Source organism: Magnolia sinica, chromosome 4 (assembly GCF_029962835.1).
Source record: "Magnolia sinica isolate HGM2019 chromosome 4, MsV1, whole genome shotgun sequence".
Taxonomy (NCBI): Eukaryota; Viridiplantae; Streptophyta; class Magnoliopsida; order Magnoliales; family Magnoliaceae; genus Magnolia; species Magnolia sinica.
The window spans coordinates 92,472,717-92,490,964 of NC_080576.1; the positions used below are offsets into that span (position 1 = coordinate 92,472,717).

The 18,248-nt window shown below is 40.0% G+C and overlaps 1 protein-coding gene across 2 annotated transcripts in view; it reads right to left on the reverse strand.

Moving 5' to 3' along the window:
- LOC131243384 (kinesin-like protein KIN-7D, mitochondrial) overlaps window positions 1-17,403 on the reverse strand; it is a 105,470-nt gene extending 88,067 nt beyond the window's left edge. Inside the window, exons 1-3 of one of the 2 annotated variants that reach the window (XM_058242714.1) lie at window positions 17,200-17,402; window positions 16,699-17,086; window positions 16,458-16,555 (exon numbers count right to left, since the gene is read on the reverse strand). In XM_058242714.1, the coding sequence (XP_058098697.1) occupies window positions 16,458-16,555; window positions 16,699-17,039 (439 nt within the window). In that variant the 5' untranslated portion in view covers window positions 17,040-17,086; window positions 17,200-17,402. Of the gene's footprint in view, window positions 1-16,457; window positions 16,556-16,698 lie in introns of both variants that reach the window. The other variant, XM_058242715.1, reaches the window with a different exon arrangement.
- Between the last annotated feature and the right edge of the window lie 845 nt (window positions 17,404-18,248).

Below are 18,248 nucleotides of genomic sequence, written 5' to 3' on the forward strand. Positions count from 1 at the left end.
GGATTGATCGCCAGCAAGATGTGCCAAACACTATGGTGGCACAAATGAATGAAAAAGAAGAGCAGAGACAGCAATGCGTTGACACATGGCATAGACCGTCATCAATGGGGAGAGGATCCTACATAACAACCTGATCTTGAACATAAAAATAATCAGAGTTCAACCCAGCTAGGAACTGCATGATACGAGTATCATCCCGCTACTTATGGGCATGTTCATGATCATCTTTACATTTGGAAGGAAAAAGCTAATATAGGTCCAACTCATTCCACATGCCCTGAAGCGTCGAATAGTAATCTTTTAATGATCTTGAGTTTTGTTGGAACTAACCAATTTCTTGAATAGGCTAAAATACCCGTGAAAAATTCTGAGAATCCGAGAACATATCATTTAGCGTATCCCAAATGCTTTTAGCCGAGGATAAAAACATCACTGAGTGGCTAATCGAGGATCCATACCATTCAACTACTATACAATAACTTGATAATTCTCTTTTGTCCAAAACTTGTAGGTAGCATCTATAGAGCTTGGAGGACCATCCAAAATATACAACAACTTCTCACGGGCTCCTGAGAACAATTTTACAGATTGCACCCATTGAAGATATTTATCACCATGCAACTTAATGGAGGTAATCTGCAAGGGGTTGGATTCAAGAGACCCCATGTTAAGAAATGAGAGCCCATTGTCAGCCATAAGAGACTCCCAAGTAAGATGGATTGATTAAAATAACTCTTCCTCACTCAATCCTTCAAGGGAATAAGAGATAAACCTCAAACAAATAGTAATCGTCCAAAATAACAAGAAACCCTGTCAGATCTGACGCAACCAATTGAAAAACGACCAAGCCGCATGTCCATTTGAAGCTAAAACCCACTCAAACATGGATCTTAGGCAAAAAAATCCTCGATGAGTAGCTTGGGAGTAAGATTTCGGTCTATCTTGAGCAAAGAAACCAAAGAAAAGCTTACCGATTTGATGTAGATTGAAGAAAAACGGATGAGGGGCCCAATTTTCAAATTTCTCTATTTTGCCCAAAACACCATGAAAGGAGGTCCAAAAAATTTTTTTTTTTTTTTTTTAAAAATCATGATAAATCTTCTAAAATCAAGATCTATCGAACCCCTAAACTTTTAGCTCAAATGAATTCCATGCATCTGTACAACGCTAACATCAACCGTACAACTGCTGATGCCAGCAAGATGACGTGTCGCCTCTCAACTTATTGGATGTGGAATGCCTAGATCTAAGCTCTGATACCAAGTAGAAAAACGTTTGATGATTATAATGTGGAGAAAAGAGGAGTGAGAGAGAAGAAGAAAGAGGAGAGTTTGGGGAAATAGGGGTGTACACGAACCAAGCTAGCTTGGTTAGCTCGCTCGATTCGACTCAAAAAAGCTCAATTCGACTCGATTCAAAGCTGAGTTCGAGCCGAGTCAAGCTGATTTTTTAAGCTCAAAAATGAGTTCGAGCTAGCCCCAGCTCGACTCAACTCGGATCGAACCCAACTTAAATCAAACTCGGATCGAACCAGTTCAGTGACTCGATTACTTTGATATTGATGTTGCTCACCAAGTGTTTGATGAAATGACTCAATGAAGTGTGACCAGTGGCAAGGAAGGTACGTATATGAAACAAATACCCTTTTTTCTTGATTTTTATGTTGCTTAGAAGGTGTTTGATAAAATACTTGTAAAACCACTGCTGTTGTTTTACATACAGTGAGATTTTGAAGGTGCAGTCCATGTGTTTGTGAAAATGTTGCACAGGCGAACTCAGCTCGAACTGGCCTGAGCTACCGACCGAACCTAGCCGAGCTAGCCAGTCAAGCTTGTGGACCGAGTCGTGCCGAGCCGAGTTCGAGCTAGGGTCAGCTAGTGGCCAAGCCGAGTCGACTCGGTGTACACCCCTATGGGGAAATGTTTTGTGTTAGGCTAACATGCCCTAACACAATATTTTATTATAATAGAGCATATAGTATACTGCAGGAGAAAAGGAAAGTGTGCACATGAACTTACATTAAAAAGGCCACTAACCACATACACTATACACTAACACTAACGCTCTCTAGAGTACTCCTCAAAACAAAATATTTCTCATGTGTATTAATTATGAGGAGATATTCTCTTTTCAAAAGGGGGATAAGCCCCTTGGTGAATACTTCACAAAATTTACTGGAATGTGGGAAGATCTTTCCATATATCATCCTATTATATCAAACATCACCCTCATGAAGAAGCAGTAGAAAGATATGAAAGTAGTGATACTTCTATCTGGACTACCAAAAGAGTATCAATCAACAAAGGATCAAATTTTGGGATGAGCTTCTAACCATTCAGTGCCAAAGGTTTATGCGAGGCCTTAGAGAGTCACCTTGACAAGCGAATTTAATAATGTTAACGTTAATACATCTGATAAAACTGCATTGGCTTCTTCTTCCAATATTTTAGTTTACATGGAGGCCGTGTTAGACATATTAGGTGTGATGCTCTCGGTGGTGGAAGAGGTGGAAGGTAGAGGTAGTCACAGTGGTCGAGAAGACCGTATATGTACTCATTGTAGTCTAACAAATCATATTATGGGCTTTTGCTAGGATCTTCATGAAAACCCCACAAGCAAGGTGTTCCAAAACAGTGACGATGGCTATAATGGCCACCACCATTACTGTTATGATACGAGCCATAATGGCCATTACGACCCCTATGTCGGCCGTTACGGCCATTTTTTATTTTTTGAAAAAACGTTTATAGGACCGTTACGGTCCATTACAGGGTCATTATGGGTCGTTATGGGCCGTTAAGGGACCATTACGGCCTGTTTTTCTGTAACGGCCATTTCGACCCCAGTATATGAAATGACAGTTTAGAGTCCTTTTGAAAAAGTCTGCCTTTCTTCATTGACAATTGCCCATTATATAGGTAGATTACAAGCTATTTAGGGAAGAAATACAAGCTGATCTTCAGCCCCTACCATATATACATCTATCTAAATATACTGTACAGCTAATATATCCTAATTAAGGAAGGAATAAATCTGTATAACTGTCATATCAGTCAAAGCTGTAGATATTAGCTGTAAATCTGCTATTAGCTGTAAATCTGCTGTAGATATTAAATCTGTAAAGCTGTAAATCTGCTGTGTAGATTGATATTTCCTTTGACATCCCCCCTCAAATTGATGCTGGTAAATCGACAAGCATCAATTTGCTAACGAGAAAATGATGGCGCTGACGAGGCATGGATTTTGTGAAGATATCGGCGATCTGCAAAGTTGTGGAGATATGTGGAAGAGTGATGACTTGATGATCATAGGCTTCCCTGATTGAGTGACAGTCAACCTCGATGTGCTTGGTGCGTTCGTGATAGACTGGGTTTGCGGCAATTTGGATGGCACTAGTGTTGTCAGCATGGAGTGGAGTAGGATGTACGGGAATGAAACTGAGCTCTGTGAGGAGACCACGCAGCCAAATGATCTCGGAGCATGCTGCAGACATGGCTCGGTACTCGGCCTCAGTAGATGATTTGGAGACGTGGTCCTGCTTCTTGCATTTCCAAGAGATAAGGGCATCACCAAGAAACATACACCAGTCGGTAGTAGATTTCCTGGTGTCTGGGCAGCCAGCCCAGTCAGCGTCACTATAGGCTTGTAGCTGAAGTGAAGAACCGGAAGGGAAGAATAAGCCACGAGTAGATGTCCCAAGAATGTAGCGAATGATGCGGCGGACTGCAGATAGATGGAGATGCCTCGGTGCTTGCATGAATTTGCTGACGGTATGAACAGCATAAGAGATGTCTGGTCGGGTAATGGTTAGATAGATAAGACTACCAACCAACTTCCGATAGGTAGTAGGATCCTCAAGAAGCTCCCCTTCGTCACGTTGATATTTCACATTAAGTTCCATGGGGGTGTCAACCGAAGTAGCGTTGGTGAGACCGGCTAGCTGAACCAGATCTTGACTATACTTGTGCTGATGCAAGAGGAGACCGTGCGGTTGATGATGCACCTCTAAACCCAAGAAATAGGTGAGCTGGCCAAGATTTTTCATGTGAAATGTAGAATTCAACAAAGTCTGAACCGCAGAGATTGCCTCCAAGTCAGAGCCAGTGATGACGATATCGTCCACATAAACAAGGAGGACGACGATACCTGTGGATGTCCTTTGTAGAAAAAGAGAGGAGTCATACTGACTTTGAGTGAAAGAAAAACTAAGCAAAGTGGATCGAAACTTCTCAAACCATACTCTTGCTGCCTTTCAAACCATACTAAGATCGTTTCAGTTTGCAAACATTTGTAGGTGAGGAAGTGGGCATACCAGAGGGAAGTTTCAAGTAAACGTCTTCCTTGAGATCACCGTGGAGAAATGCGTTCTTAACATCCATTTGATGTAAGGGCCAGGATTGGGATGCAGCAAGAGCGAGTATAGTTCGAACAGTGGTCATTTTGGCGACTGGTGCAAAGGTCTCATCATAGTCGAGACCATATTCTTGTTTGTTGCCAAGTGCCACTAACCGAGCTTTGTAACGATCTATGGACCCATCGGAATTAAGCTTGATAGAAAACACGAACTTACTGCCAAGGGGTTTCACGGAGGAGGGACATGGAACAACATCCCATGTTTGGTTTTCTTCAAGTGCGAGAAGTTCGGTTTCAATTGCTTTTCGCCAACACTCATGCTCCATTGCCTGTTTATAAGATGAAGGAAGAGAAATAGACGACAAAGTGGCTGTGAAGGATGAAGGAGAAGAGAAACCAAACCTATCTGGGGGTCTACGAACCCGAGTACTGAGTCGGAGAGAGGGAGGTGCAGGTGCTGAAACAGGAGCAGCAGTCGGGGAAGAAGCTTGAGGGGGCTCAGGAGGTGCTGAAGGTTGGTGGGAAGTGGCGGTGGAGCGTCGTCGATACACTAGGAGAGGTTTAGAAGGGACTGGATCTGCAAGAGAGTTAGGAAACATAGGCAAAACAGAAAATGAAGGAGAAACATGATCCTGATGGGTAGAAAAGAAATATTGATTTTCGAAAAAAATCACATTTCTAGAAACTCGAATGCGACACTGATTTGGATCATAGCAAAGAAAACCTTTCTGCTGTACTGAATATCCTAGAAAAGCACATTTAATTGACTGAGCCGTAAGTTTTGTGCGTTCATGTGCAGGAAGATGAACATAACAGACACAACCAAAGGTACGAAGGTTAGAATAAGTTGGAGGGTGACCAAATAACCTGGTGAAAGGTGAGTCATGGTTCAATGTGGGAGAAGGCAATCTGTTAATGAGATGGACAGCAGTGGAAAGAGCTTCACACCAAAATCGAGAGGGCGTGGAAGATTCTAACAGAAGAGTGCGAACCACATCAAGAAGGTGACGGTTCTTCCTTTCAGCCACTCCATTTTGTTGAGGTGTCGAAGGGCAAGACCGTTGAGAGATGATGCCATGATTCTGTAGGAAGTCCTGAAACAAATGAGACATATACTCACCCCCATTGTCAGAACGAAGGATTTTGACATGGGCCGAAAATTGTGTCTGAATATATGCATGAAAAATCTTAAAAACAGAAAATACTTCGTCTTTGGAATGAAGGAAATAAATCCATGTGAAACGACTATAGTCGTCAATAAAAGTGACAAAGTATTTGTAATTAGCATGCGAAGTAACTGGTGCCATACCCCACACATCACTATGTATCAGATCGAAAGGTTTGACAACATGCGGTGTGTGAAAAGGAAAGGGTAGAGTTTTACTTTTGCCAAGTCTGCAAGAATTGCAATCAAACTGAACAACACTAAGAGATGGTGTTTCATTATTCCCAAGAAAACCAGATTTCAATAAAGCATGAAGTACATTAGAGTTTGGATGTCCGAGACGTTTATGCCACGCTCGGTAATCAACATGAGCAGAATTACAAGCGACAAAAGGCAAAGAAAAAGAAGACAAAGGAAATTGAAGAGGAAAAAGACGTCCCACTTTAGGCCCCCTCGCGATCATCCGCCCTGACTGTTGATCCTGCACAACACAACCAGATTTAGAAAACTCTACTTTACAATCATTATCAACTAACTGACCGACAGACACAAGATTGGTGGTAAGACCGGGAGATACGAAGACATCAGTGAGAGAGGAGGAAACATCACCAGTGGCCGTGATAGGTAAATGATTGCCATCAGCAGTATGAATTTTGAGATTTCCAAAATATTTGTTTACATTGGTAAGAGAAGCGGCATTGTTTGTCATATGATGGGAAGCCCCGGAATCAAAGTACCAAGGAGATGATGTAGTGAAGGGTTTACCTGAGAGTCCTAAAGCTGAAAATGCAGAAATGATCATTTGTTGAATCATGTCAGGGGTCACGGGTTGGACTGAAACGAGAGCAGGAGCAGGAGCACTTTGTGTTGTATTCACCAAACTACCCGCACTAGAAGAGCCAACTGAGACAGTATATGCTGTCTCCGATTTCTTGGGGGGTCGAGTTGGGCATTCCTTGATGATATGGCCATCCTTTTTGCAATAGTTGCAGAATTTTCGGGGACAATTTGCAGCATAATGACCAAATCCCTTGCAATAGAAGCACTGAACAGTGCTCATATCCCTGCTTCGTGGCCTGCCTTGTGCTGCATAGGCTACAGGAACAGATGTAGATCGTCGTTGTTCCATGGTGGTTTGAGTGAGAAGGCGCTGTTCCTCGCGAAGAAGATCATTTAGGCATGTATCCAAGGAGGGGACAGATTCTCGGTTCATAAGATTGGATCTGGTGCCTTCAAATTCAGACCTTAGTTTCATTAGAAATTGATCCCTCTGAGTAGTTTCATGGACAGATTGAACAGAACTAAGACCTTCGGATGGTAAGTCAGCATAAACTATATCAGTGTATTCAGCCCAAAGATTAGTGAATCTAGAGTAAAAATCAGAGATAGAAAGACTATCCTGTTGGAGAGTGGCCAATTCATGTTCAAGCTGGAAACGACGAGCAGTGTTTTGTTGACTGTAGACCTTCTTCAGGTATGTCCACATCTGAGCTGCAGTCTGAGAAGATCGAAGGTTCAAGATGATGTTGGGTTCAACGGATCCCAAAATCCATGCCATAACTTGTGCGTCCTTGACTTCCCACTTGGCGTGTCGGTCTTTGTCTTTGTCTTTGTCAGGAGCTAGGTTACTGCCATCAACATGTCCCCACAACTCCTTACCTTTGACGAAAATCCTGAAATGAAACGCCCAAGCAGAGTAGTTCTTGCCATTGAAACGAATCAAAGAAACATCAGACTTATCGGAAGACATGAGGTCAACAGAACTAGAACAAGAATAACCGAGACTAAGAAACTTGAGAGCACGAGACAAATGGAAATTTAGAGCTATAGCTCTGATACCATGACAGTTTAGAGTCCTTTTGAAAAAGTCTGCCTTTCTTCATTGACAATTGCCCATTATATAGGTAGATTACAAGCTATTTAGGGAAGAAATACAAGCTGATCTTCAGCCCCTACCATATATACATCTATCTAAATATACTGTACAGCTAATATATCCTAATTAAGGAAGGAATAAATATGTATAACTGTATTTTTTATTTTTTGAAAAAACGTTTATAGGACCTTTACGGTCCATTACAGGGTCATTATGGGTCGTTATGGGCCGTTAAGGGACCATTACGGCCTGTTTTTCTGTAACGGCCATTTCGACCCCATAACGCGTAACAGTTATGACCGTTACCAGTACGTAACGGCCGTTAAATAACTAATTTTGAAAACCTTGCCCACAAGGGCTAATCACGCCCTTATGATAAAGGATGCTTCTTCCAACGATAGACCCACCACTCTTGCTTTGTCTGATCTTGGTGATGAACAGATTAGCGTTTCATTATCACGAGAGGAATATGCGCGTTTTCTATCTTCTAATGGCTCTACATCCAACAACAATGCTACCTCTACTTCTGCAGCTAATTTGGCTCAATCAAGTAAAGCATGTCTTTTATCATCTTATGAATCTTCCTGGATCATTGACTTCGGGACATCCAACAATAATTCTAGTAATCATAGTATCTTTTCTTCTTTCAATTGTGCTTCATTAAATACATTGATTACTTTAGCTAATGGTACATTGTTTAATGTTGCTGGCATTAGTTCCACTCAACCTAATGCATTAGTCTCCATATCATCAATTTTACATGCACCCAAGTATCCATTTAAGACTTTTATCTGTAAGTGAAATAACAAGGTCCTTGAATTGTTTTGTGTCCATATTTCCCCCTTATTGTTTGTTTCAAGACCTCAAGATGAGCAAGACAATTGGTGGAATGGTCAATATTACTTAGAGAGAGAACCAATAAGTGTGACAGTGCTTCCTTTAAATTCGGCAATTCAATGGCATCATCATTTGGAACATCCCTCTCGCCAAAATCTACGAACTCTCATCCCTTCTCTTCCCAAGATGTCAAAATTGGAGTGTGAAGCATGCAAGTTGAGTAAACATCATAGAGTTCATTTTTCGTTGAGAATTGATTCAAGATGTGATGTTATATTTAAATTAGTTCATATATGATGTGTAGGGACCAATTCAAATCCCAAGTTTGTAAGGTTTTAAATACTTTGATCTCTTTATTGATGATTATTATAGGATGATGTGGTAATATCTAATAAAGCATAAGTCGGAAGTCCTTCATGTATTTCAAAATTTTTATAATGAAATAAAGAATCAATTTGGTGCAAAATTGTGCATGTTTGGGTCAAATAATGCCTTGGAATTTATTTCTAAAGACTTTCAAACCTATTTACAAAGTCAAGGCATTATTCACCAGAACTCTTATGCTTATACAACCCAACAAAATGGGGTGGCTGAATGCAAGAATGAAGGTCGGGTGGAAGTGACTCAAGCCTCGTTACTAGGAATGAACATTCCAAAAATCTTCTGGACTGATACAGTTCTTACTGTATGTCATTTGATCAATAGGATACATTTATCAGTTTTAGATGGCAAAACATCATTCTCTATGTTATTTCCTAACCGACTAGCATTTCTTGTTCCTCCCAAAGTTTTTGGTTGTACTTGCTTTACTCATATATTTAGGTCAAGTCGAGATAAACTCTTTCCTCGTTCAGCTAAGTGTATTTTTCTGGGATATTCTCATACTCAAAAGGGTTATTGCCTTATCAGTGTTATTTCTCAACTCTTAAGAAGCATTTTATGATTGCTAACATAACCTTCTTTGAAGATGTTCCATTTACATTGAAGATGATCATACTATCAAAGCCAGATCTATAAAAGCTCCCTTACCAAAAATACTTCCATTAGAATTTGACATTGAGATACCTCCATCACCTCAAAAAGATTTCACACAAACTTATTACAAGAAAATGAGAAAAGACCAGACATTACAAACTATTCATCTCCAATCCACACAGTCAGCTACTGCACATACTAAGGTTCTTAGTTCTTCTGAGTCTCCTGAGGTTACGGATGATCTTCCTATTATGGTCCGAAAAGGTAAACGTTCATGTATTACCCATCCTATTTCCAACTTTGTCACTTTTAACCATCTGTCCACAAATTATCATAAGTATGCCCTTACCTTGTCGTATCCATTCCTAACATAGTCTAAGAGGGATTGTCCAATGAAAATTAGAAACGAGCTATAGGTGAAGAGATAAAAGCCATACACTCCAATGATACTTAGGAGCTAACTAATCTTCCATCAAGAAAGACTCCAGTCAAGTGTAGATGGGTGTACATAATTAAGTTCCTACCAAATGGGTCAATTAACCGTTATAAAACCAGGTTAGTTGCTAAAGGATATACTCATATTTGTAAGGTAGATTATGTGGATACATTTTCCCTAATGACTAAGCTTGATTCAGTTTGGGTTGTTATATCACTCGTTGCAAATCATGATTGGCCGCTCTTTCAACTGGACGTGAAAAACATGTTCCTGCATGGAGACCTACACAAAAAAGTTTATATGAAGCAACCTCCTAAGTATGTTGCTTAAGGGGAGTCGTTTAAAGTATGCAGTTTAAAGAAGTCAATATATGAGTTGAAGCAATCATCACGGGCTTAGTTTGATAAGTTCAGTAGTGTAATTGTATCATTCGGATTAAAAAGGAGTAAAGTAGATCACTCAGTCTTCTCAAAGCGCTCAACCTCTGGCTATATTCTTTTGTCAGTGTATGTCAATGATATTATAATGACTGGTGATGACTTTAAGCATATTAAAGGATTGAAGGCATATCTTCGAACTATTTCAAATCAAAGATCTTGATCTTCTTCGATATTTTTTGGGCATTGAAGTGGCAAGATCGAAAGCTATAATAAACCTATGTTAGAGGAAAAAAAACACTTGTGACCTGTTAAAAGAGATAGAAATGTTGGGAGCCAAACCGGTTGGTACTCCAATGAACCCTTATCTCAAACTAAAAGTTGAAGAAGGAGAATTGTTAGAAGACCCTGGTATGTGTAGAAGACTTATTGGCAGCATCATCTATTTGATCATCACAAGGCCTAATATTGCCTTTTCAGTTAATGTGGTGAGTTAATTCATGGAAAGTCCAAGGACACCACACCTAACAGTAGTTATGAGGATCCTCAGGTATTTGAAATGTTCCCCTGGGAAGGGTTATCTTATATGAGCTCATGGTCATCTTCCAGTAGTCGGTTATTTAGATGCAGATTATGCACAATCGAGACATGATAGAAGATCAACTACGGGATATTTCACCTTCCTGAGAGACACTATGGATACTTGGAAGAGTAAAAAACATAATGTAGTTGTTAGATTAAGTATTGAAGTTGAATATAGGTCAATGGCAAATGCGACTTATGAACTTATGTGGTTGAAATCTCTTCTTGAAGAATTAGGTTTCAAAGTTGCCAATAACCTTTATTTTCATGGGAGAACAAAGCATATAAAAGTTGATCGTCATTTCATCCGAGACAAGATATCTCAAGAACATATCCACAAACCTTATAGTTCATCTTATAATCAAATCGCAGATTTATTCATCAAGGCTATTGGAAAATCTCAATTCGACAAACTTATTTCCAAGTTGGAGTTGCAAGACATTTATGCTCCAACTTGAGGGGGGCATGGTGTGCCGTAAAGGCCGTTACGTAAAGGTAACGGTGACAACCGTTACACGTTACGAGGTCATAATGGCCGTAACAACCGTTATGAAAAAAAATGACTCATAATTGCTTTTAACGACACGTTACATATACTATAAAGGCCATAATAGCCTCGTGATGGTCTATTATAGGACATATACAGGTTTTTCATACTTTTTAATCAACATTACGGGGCAGATAAACGTTTTTCGAGTGTTTTTTCAATAAATAAAAAAATAAAAAAGAGAGACCGTTACGGGGCCATAACAGCCGTTATGCGCCGTATCGTAATGGTAACGGTGGTGGTCGCTACGACCACCGTTACCGTTCTGGAACACCTTGGAGGGGGGAGTGTAAACGATTGGGTATGGGCCTATGGCCCTCTTGGTTTTGGTTATGGGCCTACAACCCACAAGTTTCATAGTGTTTTTTAGTCTTAGGATATGTTGGACATAAGGTTTATTCTATATGCGTATTTTTGTCATATTTGCTTTTATTACTTTAATATAAAAGAAAAGGGGGTGGGGATGTGCAACACTAACCCATTCTTTTCTTCTCTCTTCTCTTTTCTTCTCTTTCTTTCTTCTCCTTTTCATCTCTACATTAATCTACACTTTTCTATATCGAGAACCTAATTACTTTCCTTAATCTCATTGAAACCTCATGTTTCGGCAATCCATTTGATTAATTAAATCTGATTGTAATGATACTATTTGATAACTACCTTGTCTGAATTTTTTTTCCCATTCTAAACAAGGAAATTCTTGATGCAAGACGCGTGATCTAGACTAAATATGATGCAAAGAAATTATAAACTGAATAAAGAGCAATTCAAAGCATAAAATACAATAACCTACCCAGTGTTCAAAATATCGATACTATCGGCCGATGTTATCGTCATCGCAGTCCAGCAACACGATAGCCTTCGAAAGAGACCAAGAAAGTAATATAAAAAAATTTTACGCGGACGGCAACATTATCCGAAAAAATCGAAAAAAAAAAAACAGAGAAAAACAGAGAAACTTTCAACAGGTGGATTTCGGTACCTGTACAAGAGATGCCATCATCGGAAGCTTCCATTTGGCAGGCCATTCGAATTGAAGCTTTGTTCGTAGGTTAGTGCAAACAAAATCTCCGATTTGGGAGAAAAATCCATCAAAATCTGAAGAAATCCGAGTATTTGGGTGAAATCCAAGGAAATCCTCGTCGAAATCTGGAGAATTTTCACTGAAATCCGAAGATTTGGGAGATTTTGGAGAGATTTCTACTTCGATAAAAAAGGGCTTCCGAGCCCTTTTTTGGAATAGAGTCGGCTGGTGTACCACACACCACCGACCTGACTGGTGTGCTGATGTCACCAAGTTCTATGGGTCCCATCATGAGGTATGTGTTTTATCCAAACTGTTCGTCCACTTGGCGAGCTCGTCATAAGGCTTGAGCCGAAAAATAAGACAGATCCAAGGATCAAGTGGACCACACTGCAAACAACAGTGGGAGATTGAGCGTTTACCATTGAGACCCTTTTGGGGGTCACAATAGTTTTGGATAGATATGATATTTGTTTTTCCTCCTCATCCAGATCTGTGTGACCTAATGAATGGATTGGATGAAAAATAAACGTTATGGTGGGGCCCTATAAATGTTTTAACGATGAGAATCAGTCCCCACTGCTATTTGTGGTGTGGTCCACTTGAGCTTTGGATATGACTCATTTTTGGGCTCATGATCTAAAATGATCTCTCCAAATGCATGAACAATATAGATATAATAAATAAATTATTGTGGGGCCCATTTAACTTTGAACCGTTCATACAACTCGAGCTGGAGGAGCGTTTGCGCCCGTCTTTGTAGTGTGGTGGGAAGCGGATGACATAGTGACTAGTGTACTGAGTAAACTCTGTGGGGCCCACTATAATTCATGTATTTTATCCACTCCGTCCATCCATTTTACCATATAATTTTATGATTTTAGACCAAAAAATGAAGCATATCCAAAGCTCAAGTGGACCACACCACAGAAAACAGTGCAACTTGAACGTCTACCGTTAAAAAATCCTTAGGGGCCAAAGAAGTTTTGGATCAAGTTGATATTTGTTCTTTTCCTTCATCCATGTCTTTGTGATCTTATGAACAGGTTGGATGAAAAATAAACATCACTGTAGGCCCTAAGAAGGTTTCAATGGTGGAAATCAGTATTCCTATTGTTTCCTGCGGTATGGTCCATTTGAGCTTTGGATATGTTTCAAATTTGGGCTCAACCCCTAAAATGAGCTAGAAAAGCAGATGGCCGGTGTGGATAAACCATGTACATTCACGGTGGGCCCAACAGAGTTTACTTAGTACTATAATAGCGTATTTGAGTGGATTACGTGAGACCTCGGCCTCCCCCAAGACCGTACAGCCCCTACTGTGGGGCCCAACATGACATGTGTATTCTGTATCCACTCTGTCTATCCATTTTTTCAAATCATTTTACAGCAGGATCCTAATAATTAAGAAGATCCAATTATCAAGTGGACTATACCCAATAATTAAGAAGATTCTTATACCATTAAAAACTTCTTAGGGTGCACCTTAATTTTCCCTATATTTTATTAGGAATCAAATTTGCCGGTAACTTCACATAAGTTTGAATGAAGAGAAAAAACAATTATCAGCTTGATCCAAAACTTTTGTGGCCCACTAATGGTCAATCACCATTGTTTCCTATGATATGGTTTACCTGATTATTGGATCTGCTTAATTTTTTGCAGTATGTCCTAAAATGATATGGAGAAATAAATGGATGGGGTGGATACTAGATATAGTTGTCTTAGTTCAATGGGACAACGCATAGCTTAGGATCCTATACAAATGAAACCTATTATGTGCCCTTCTTTTTTGAGATTTTATGATTTAAAAGTGTATATTGAAGTCTTTTTTAATAATCCCTGAAGTTTCATTGAAAAATTCAACTATTTTCCCAATGTTTCCCCAAGTGTGATAAATTACCTGATACAAACGATATGTCTCATGCGATAACTGATACGTATCTATATCCCAAGGGTGCGATACATTGCGCGATACCGATATTTCGAACACTGAACCTACCACAAATCTAAGAAATCAAATAAATAACAAAATTCAAATTTCAAGCTCACAATCCCACAATAAACTAAATCATAGAAAACATGAATTTCAAAGGATCGATGGAAGGTAAAACTTCCACTTTAGCATAGGCTTAAGCCTGATTCAAATGGGTTGATTTGGTCTCTCTAGGGTTAAGGGTATAAGAATCTAGGGTTAGTGTTTGAGTATGTAAGGTTAGGGATTTGAAAGGAATTAGGACCTTTGAAGGATTCAGGACTTTAGGATTTTATAAGAAATAGAAGATTACGGTTTCATAGGGAATTAGGTATTAGGGCTTGGAAAAAAAATTTAAAATAGATTTTATAGGTGAATAAGAATTAGGGTTTTAGACTAGGATTTAAGGGATAGGAAGAAAGATCGAAGAGAGGGAAGAAAGGTGAATAGGGGGCTGACTGTACAATTATACGGCCCTATTTGTACAGAATGGCGATCCACACATGTGGGGCTTAATGGAGATGGGATGGGTTGGGTTTTGGTGGAGAGGGAGATAAGACAAGATGGGTTTGGGGTAGTGGGTTTAGGTTTAGAAGAAAAGAATAAGTGAATTTAGGTTTGGAGAAGAAAAACAGGAAAAAAAAAAAGAGGACAGATTCTAGAAGAAGATGAGAAAGAAGAGAGAAACACCATTTCAAAGAGAAATAAGAGAAAAAAGATTAGGCTTCACACCTTGGCATCACACCATTAATCTCCATTCACAGGAAGAGAAAGCTTCAAGGAAAGCAAAGAGTTTTCATTCAAATCATCAATTTATCCCCAAGGGAGTTGGTCGTTCTCCCCTTTATAGTCTCAGAAAAGACTTTTTACAAAATAAACGCGCTCAAATAAAATTTTCAACATAGCTCAATTAAATAAAAGTAGGGTTGTCAACGGGTTGGGCGTGAGGTAGGTCTCGGCCCGGATTTTGAACTATTTCGGGTTGGGCGTGAGGTAGGTCTTGGCCCAGATTTTGAACTATTTCGGGTTGGGCCGTCGGGTCGGGCCTATGCAAAATTCTGATTTTTCAGGACCGAGTCCAACCCATTGATACCCCTAAATAAAAGTCGTTCCTAAATCCTTAATCTCAACACAAATATAAGTTATACCAAAAAAAAATAACAAAGCATATAAACAACCTAAATAAACTAAACTATTATGTGGCCCGTGGGGTCCATAAGTAAGATGTCCAATAACGATGATCCATCAATCACAATGGTCCACGACAAGATCCAATGGTCCAAATGGTCCACAGTCGAAATCCAACGGTCCAAATGGCCCAACTAAATAACCCGCATGCATCTTCCTAGCGTCGAGTCCTCGAAGATACACGATCACACATGTGGGGTCTTAAATGTGGCCCACCAGGGCCTATGTAGTGGTCACCAAGCCAAAGTGAAACTAGAGCTGATCTCCTCCTCCTCTGGTATACTTTATAAGGTGCTTGAATCTCCTCATCACTTCTCCGGTGTTCTATTAAATCTATTCCACAGTTTCATAAGTCTTGTTGTATTCATTAAAGAAAACAAGAAGAAAGAATACATAGTTTTCTCAATTCATATTAATTTGATATCTAGATTTTATTAGTTTCAATGTTTGTAATAGCCAATATTTTATGTCTCAGGTTTTCTTTTGCATATGATTTCCCATTGATCATTGTTCTATTAGTTTATTACGTTGTTCATTTTTTTAACTGATAACTGAATCTTGTCGTCTGTTAGTTGGTGACTAGTTTTTTTTTATGACGACAGGGTGTCCCCGCCCCTCTAAGGCGAGACTATTCCATGCGGATGCACGCAATCACCCGCCTTAGTTAATGACTAGTTTTCCCCAACAAAGCAGCAAAAGCGAAATTTCTCGATTGGTCTCATTTTCTTTTCTTGTTTTTCCTTTCAGATAAAGCTAAGGCCCCGTTTGGTTGCCGCTTAAGAATGTGTTCACCTCATTTTACAGTAATTATGTGTTAGTAAATTTGGTAATGATAACCTATAATTATATCAACTACTATCTCTAATACATAATTACTGTTAATTAAAATGAGATTAAATAGTTTTTAAGTGGCAACCAAACCTGGCCTAGAGTGACATTTAAGTTCCAAAAAACCAAACGTTCAATTGCATAGTTTTGCCGGTGGAACAAGGTAGAATTGCATCTAAATAGCACCAACCAAAGGCAACATGAAAACTAGGATAACAGAGCAGACTCCGCCCCCAATTCTTCCTAGCATCAACCAAATGTTCCAGTCTAAAATTTAGAATCCAAGAGAAATACCAAATGCATACGCCGTTGCTGGATTATATTCACTCCGAACCACTTTATCCCCATCCGCATACCATGCGATCTCATCTCCACGCTGGAATTCCCGCTCGCTGCACACACAGATCCATAAATGCAGTCAATTAAATCCCTATTTCGTAAATGCAGGAGATCTGCAAATGCAGGTCCCGGATTCTGATTTCCACCAATCCAAGAAACCAGAGATCTGCACGAGTGGGACCAGATCTATCCATACCTCAGCGGCCTGAACCGGACGGTGACCGAAATGCTATCGCCAGATCCAGACAAATCGGCGGCCTCCGCAACCAGCTCCTCCGCGGAAGCAAAACCGATTGGAGCGCGGGTACTGTGGGCCTTGGAGCCGGAATCAGAGCGGCCACGGTTCGGCGTCATGGATCTGGTCGAGATCCCATTGCCGGAGCTGAAAAACTGAGAAGAAGCTGAGGAGGAGCAGGACCGAGGAATGAGCCTCCCATTCATCAGCGACGAAGATGAAGAAGTCGACGAGTAAGGGCTCGAAGGCTTCCGGAAGCCGAAAGGAGAGCTGCTCCTTCCTCTGGAAGAAGATGCAGCCATGGATCCAAAGGCCTTCTTCTTCTTTCTTTCTTTCTTTCTTTCTTTCGCTGAGAAGAGGAGAGAAGAATCCGTCAGATGTCACATGCTCCCAAAGACAAAAGGGAAGGGAAGGATGTGGTTTTTTTTTTTCCTTTTGTGAATCTTACTCTTTTAAATTCACCTGCTTTGGCGCTTTTAAAGTATTAGTCAGAAGAGAGGAGAGGTGGCGGTCATTGCAGCAGGTCTGGTTGGTTGCAGATAGTCGTCCGTTTTCATGGAAGACAGAAACGTGCCGGTGTTTTCTTCCTTTTATTAAGACAGGGGAGTCGTCGTCGCAGATGCGGAGGTCCAATCCTCCGAAACTAGCGTAGGAAATAAAAGACAGCAAGAGAGTCAGATAGAGTACCGGATTTTTATTTCGAAAAAATAAATAGTTATTTTGGATTTATTTGGTACTCCGACAGCGTATGTCTCTTGATACTCGGGCACACTGAAATTATACACGTGGCATACGTCGACTCTAACTAAACAGTCTGTGGAAACCACCAGATTAGTCATTGTCCCATCATCCTACTGCTTGAGCAAACTTGATTCTTAGACGCCAGTTTGATCGAATAGTGCCATTGGATTTTGTGTTTTTAACCGTCCAATCAATGTCCGCAATAACAATAGCCATAATTTGTACCGTTTAATTAGACTTACTTGTATGCCACGTAAAGAATTCCGTGGGTAATTTATAAGTGCCTGCTTATCATCCATCACAAAGCCAGAGTAGCGAACCTTTTCTTGTGGTTAATACTCGGCAGACAATGGGTGATCGCAGTAATGCTGATAGGAAATACATGTGACTGAAATCAAACCGTCTGGATAGTGGGTCTCGCATATATGTGGCAAAATCTCAACAGCACGTTTACTCGGTTAGTTTTAACCGTTGGATCAGTGTCCATTAATTGGAAGTTAGTATAACAGGGCCATTTATTCAAATTAAATGATAAAACGGTTATCGATCAGATGGCTCGGCTTTTTCTTAATCCAGTACGCACTGACGGGCAACGAATTGGAGAGTGCGCATTGATAAATCTAGATAAGCGTGCTATCTGTATTTTATAATTTTCCGTAATCCGCAGAGTACCGTATAATCTCAGCTTCTTAGTGGTTTAAAATGTGTGATTTTGTGCATGGTTTCCAGATTGTGAAACTGGGTACTTTATAAGCGATCCGAACCAATAG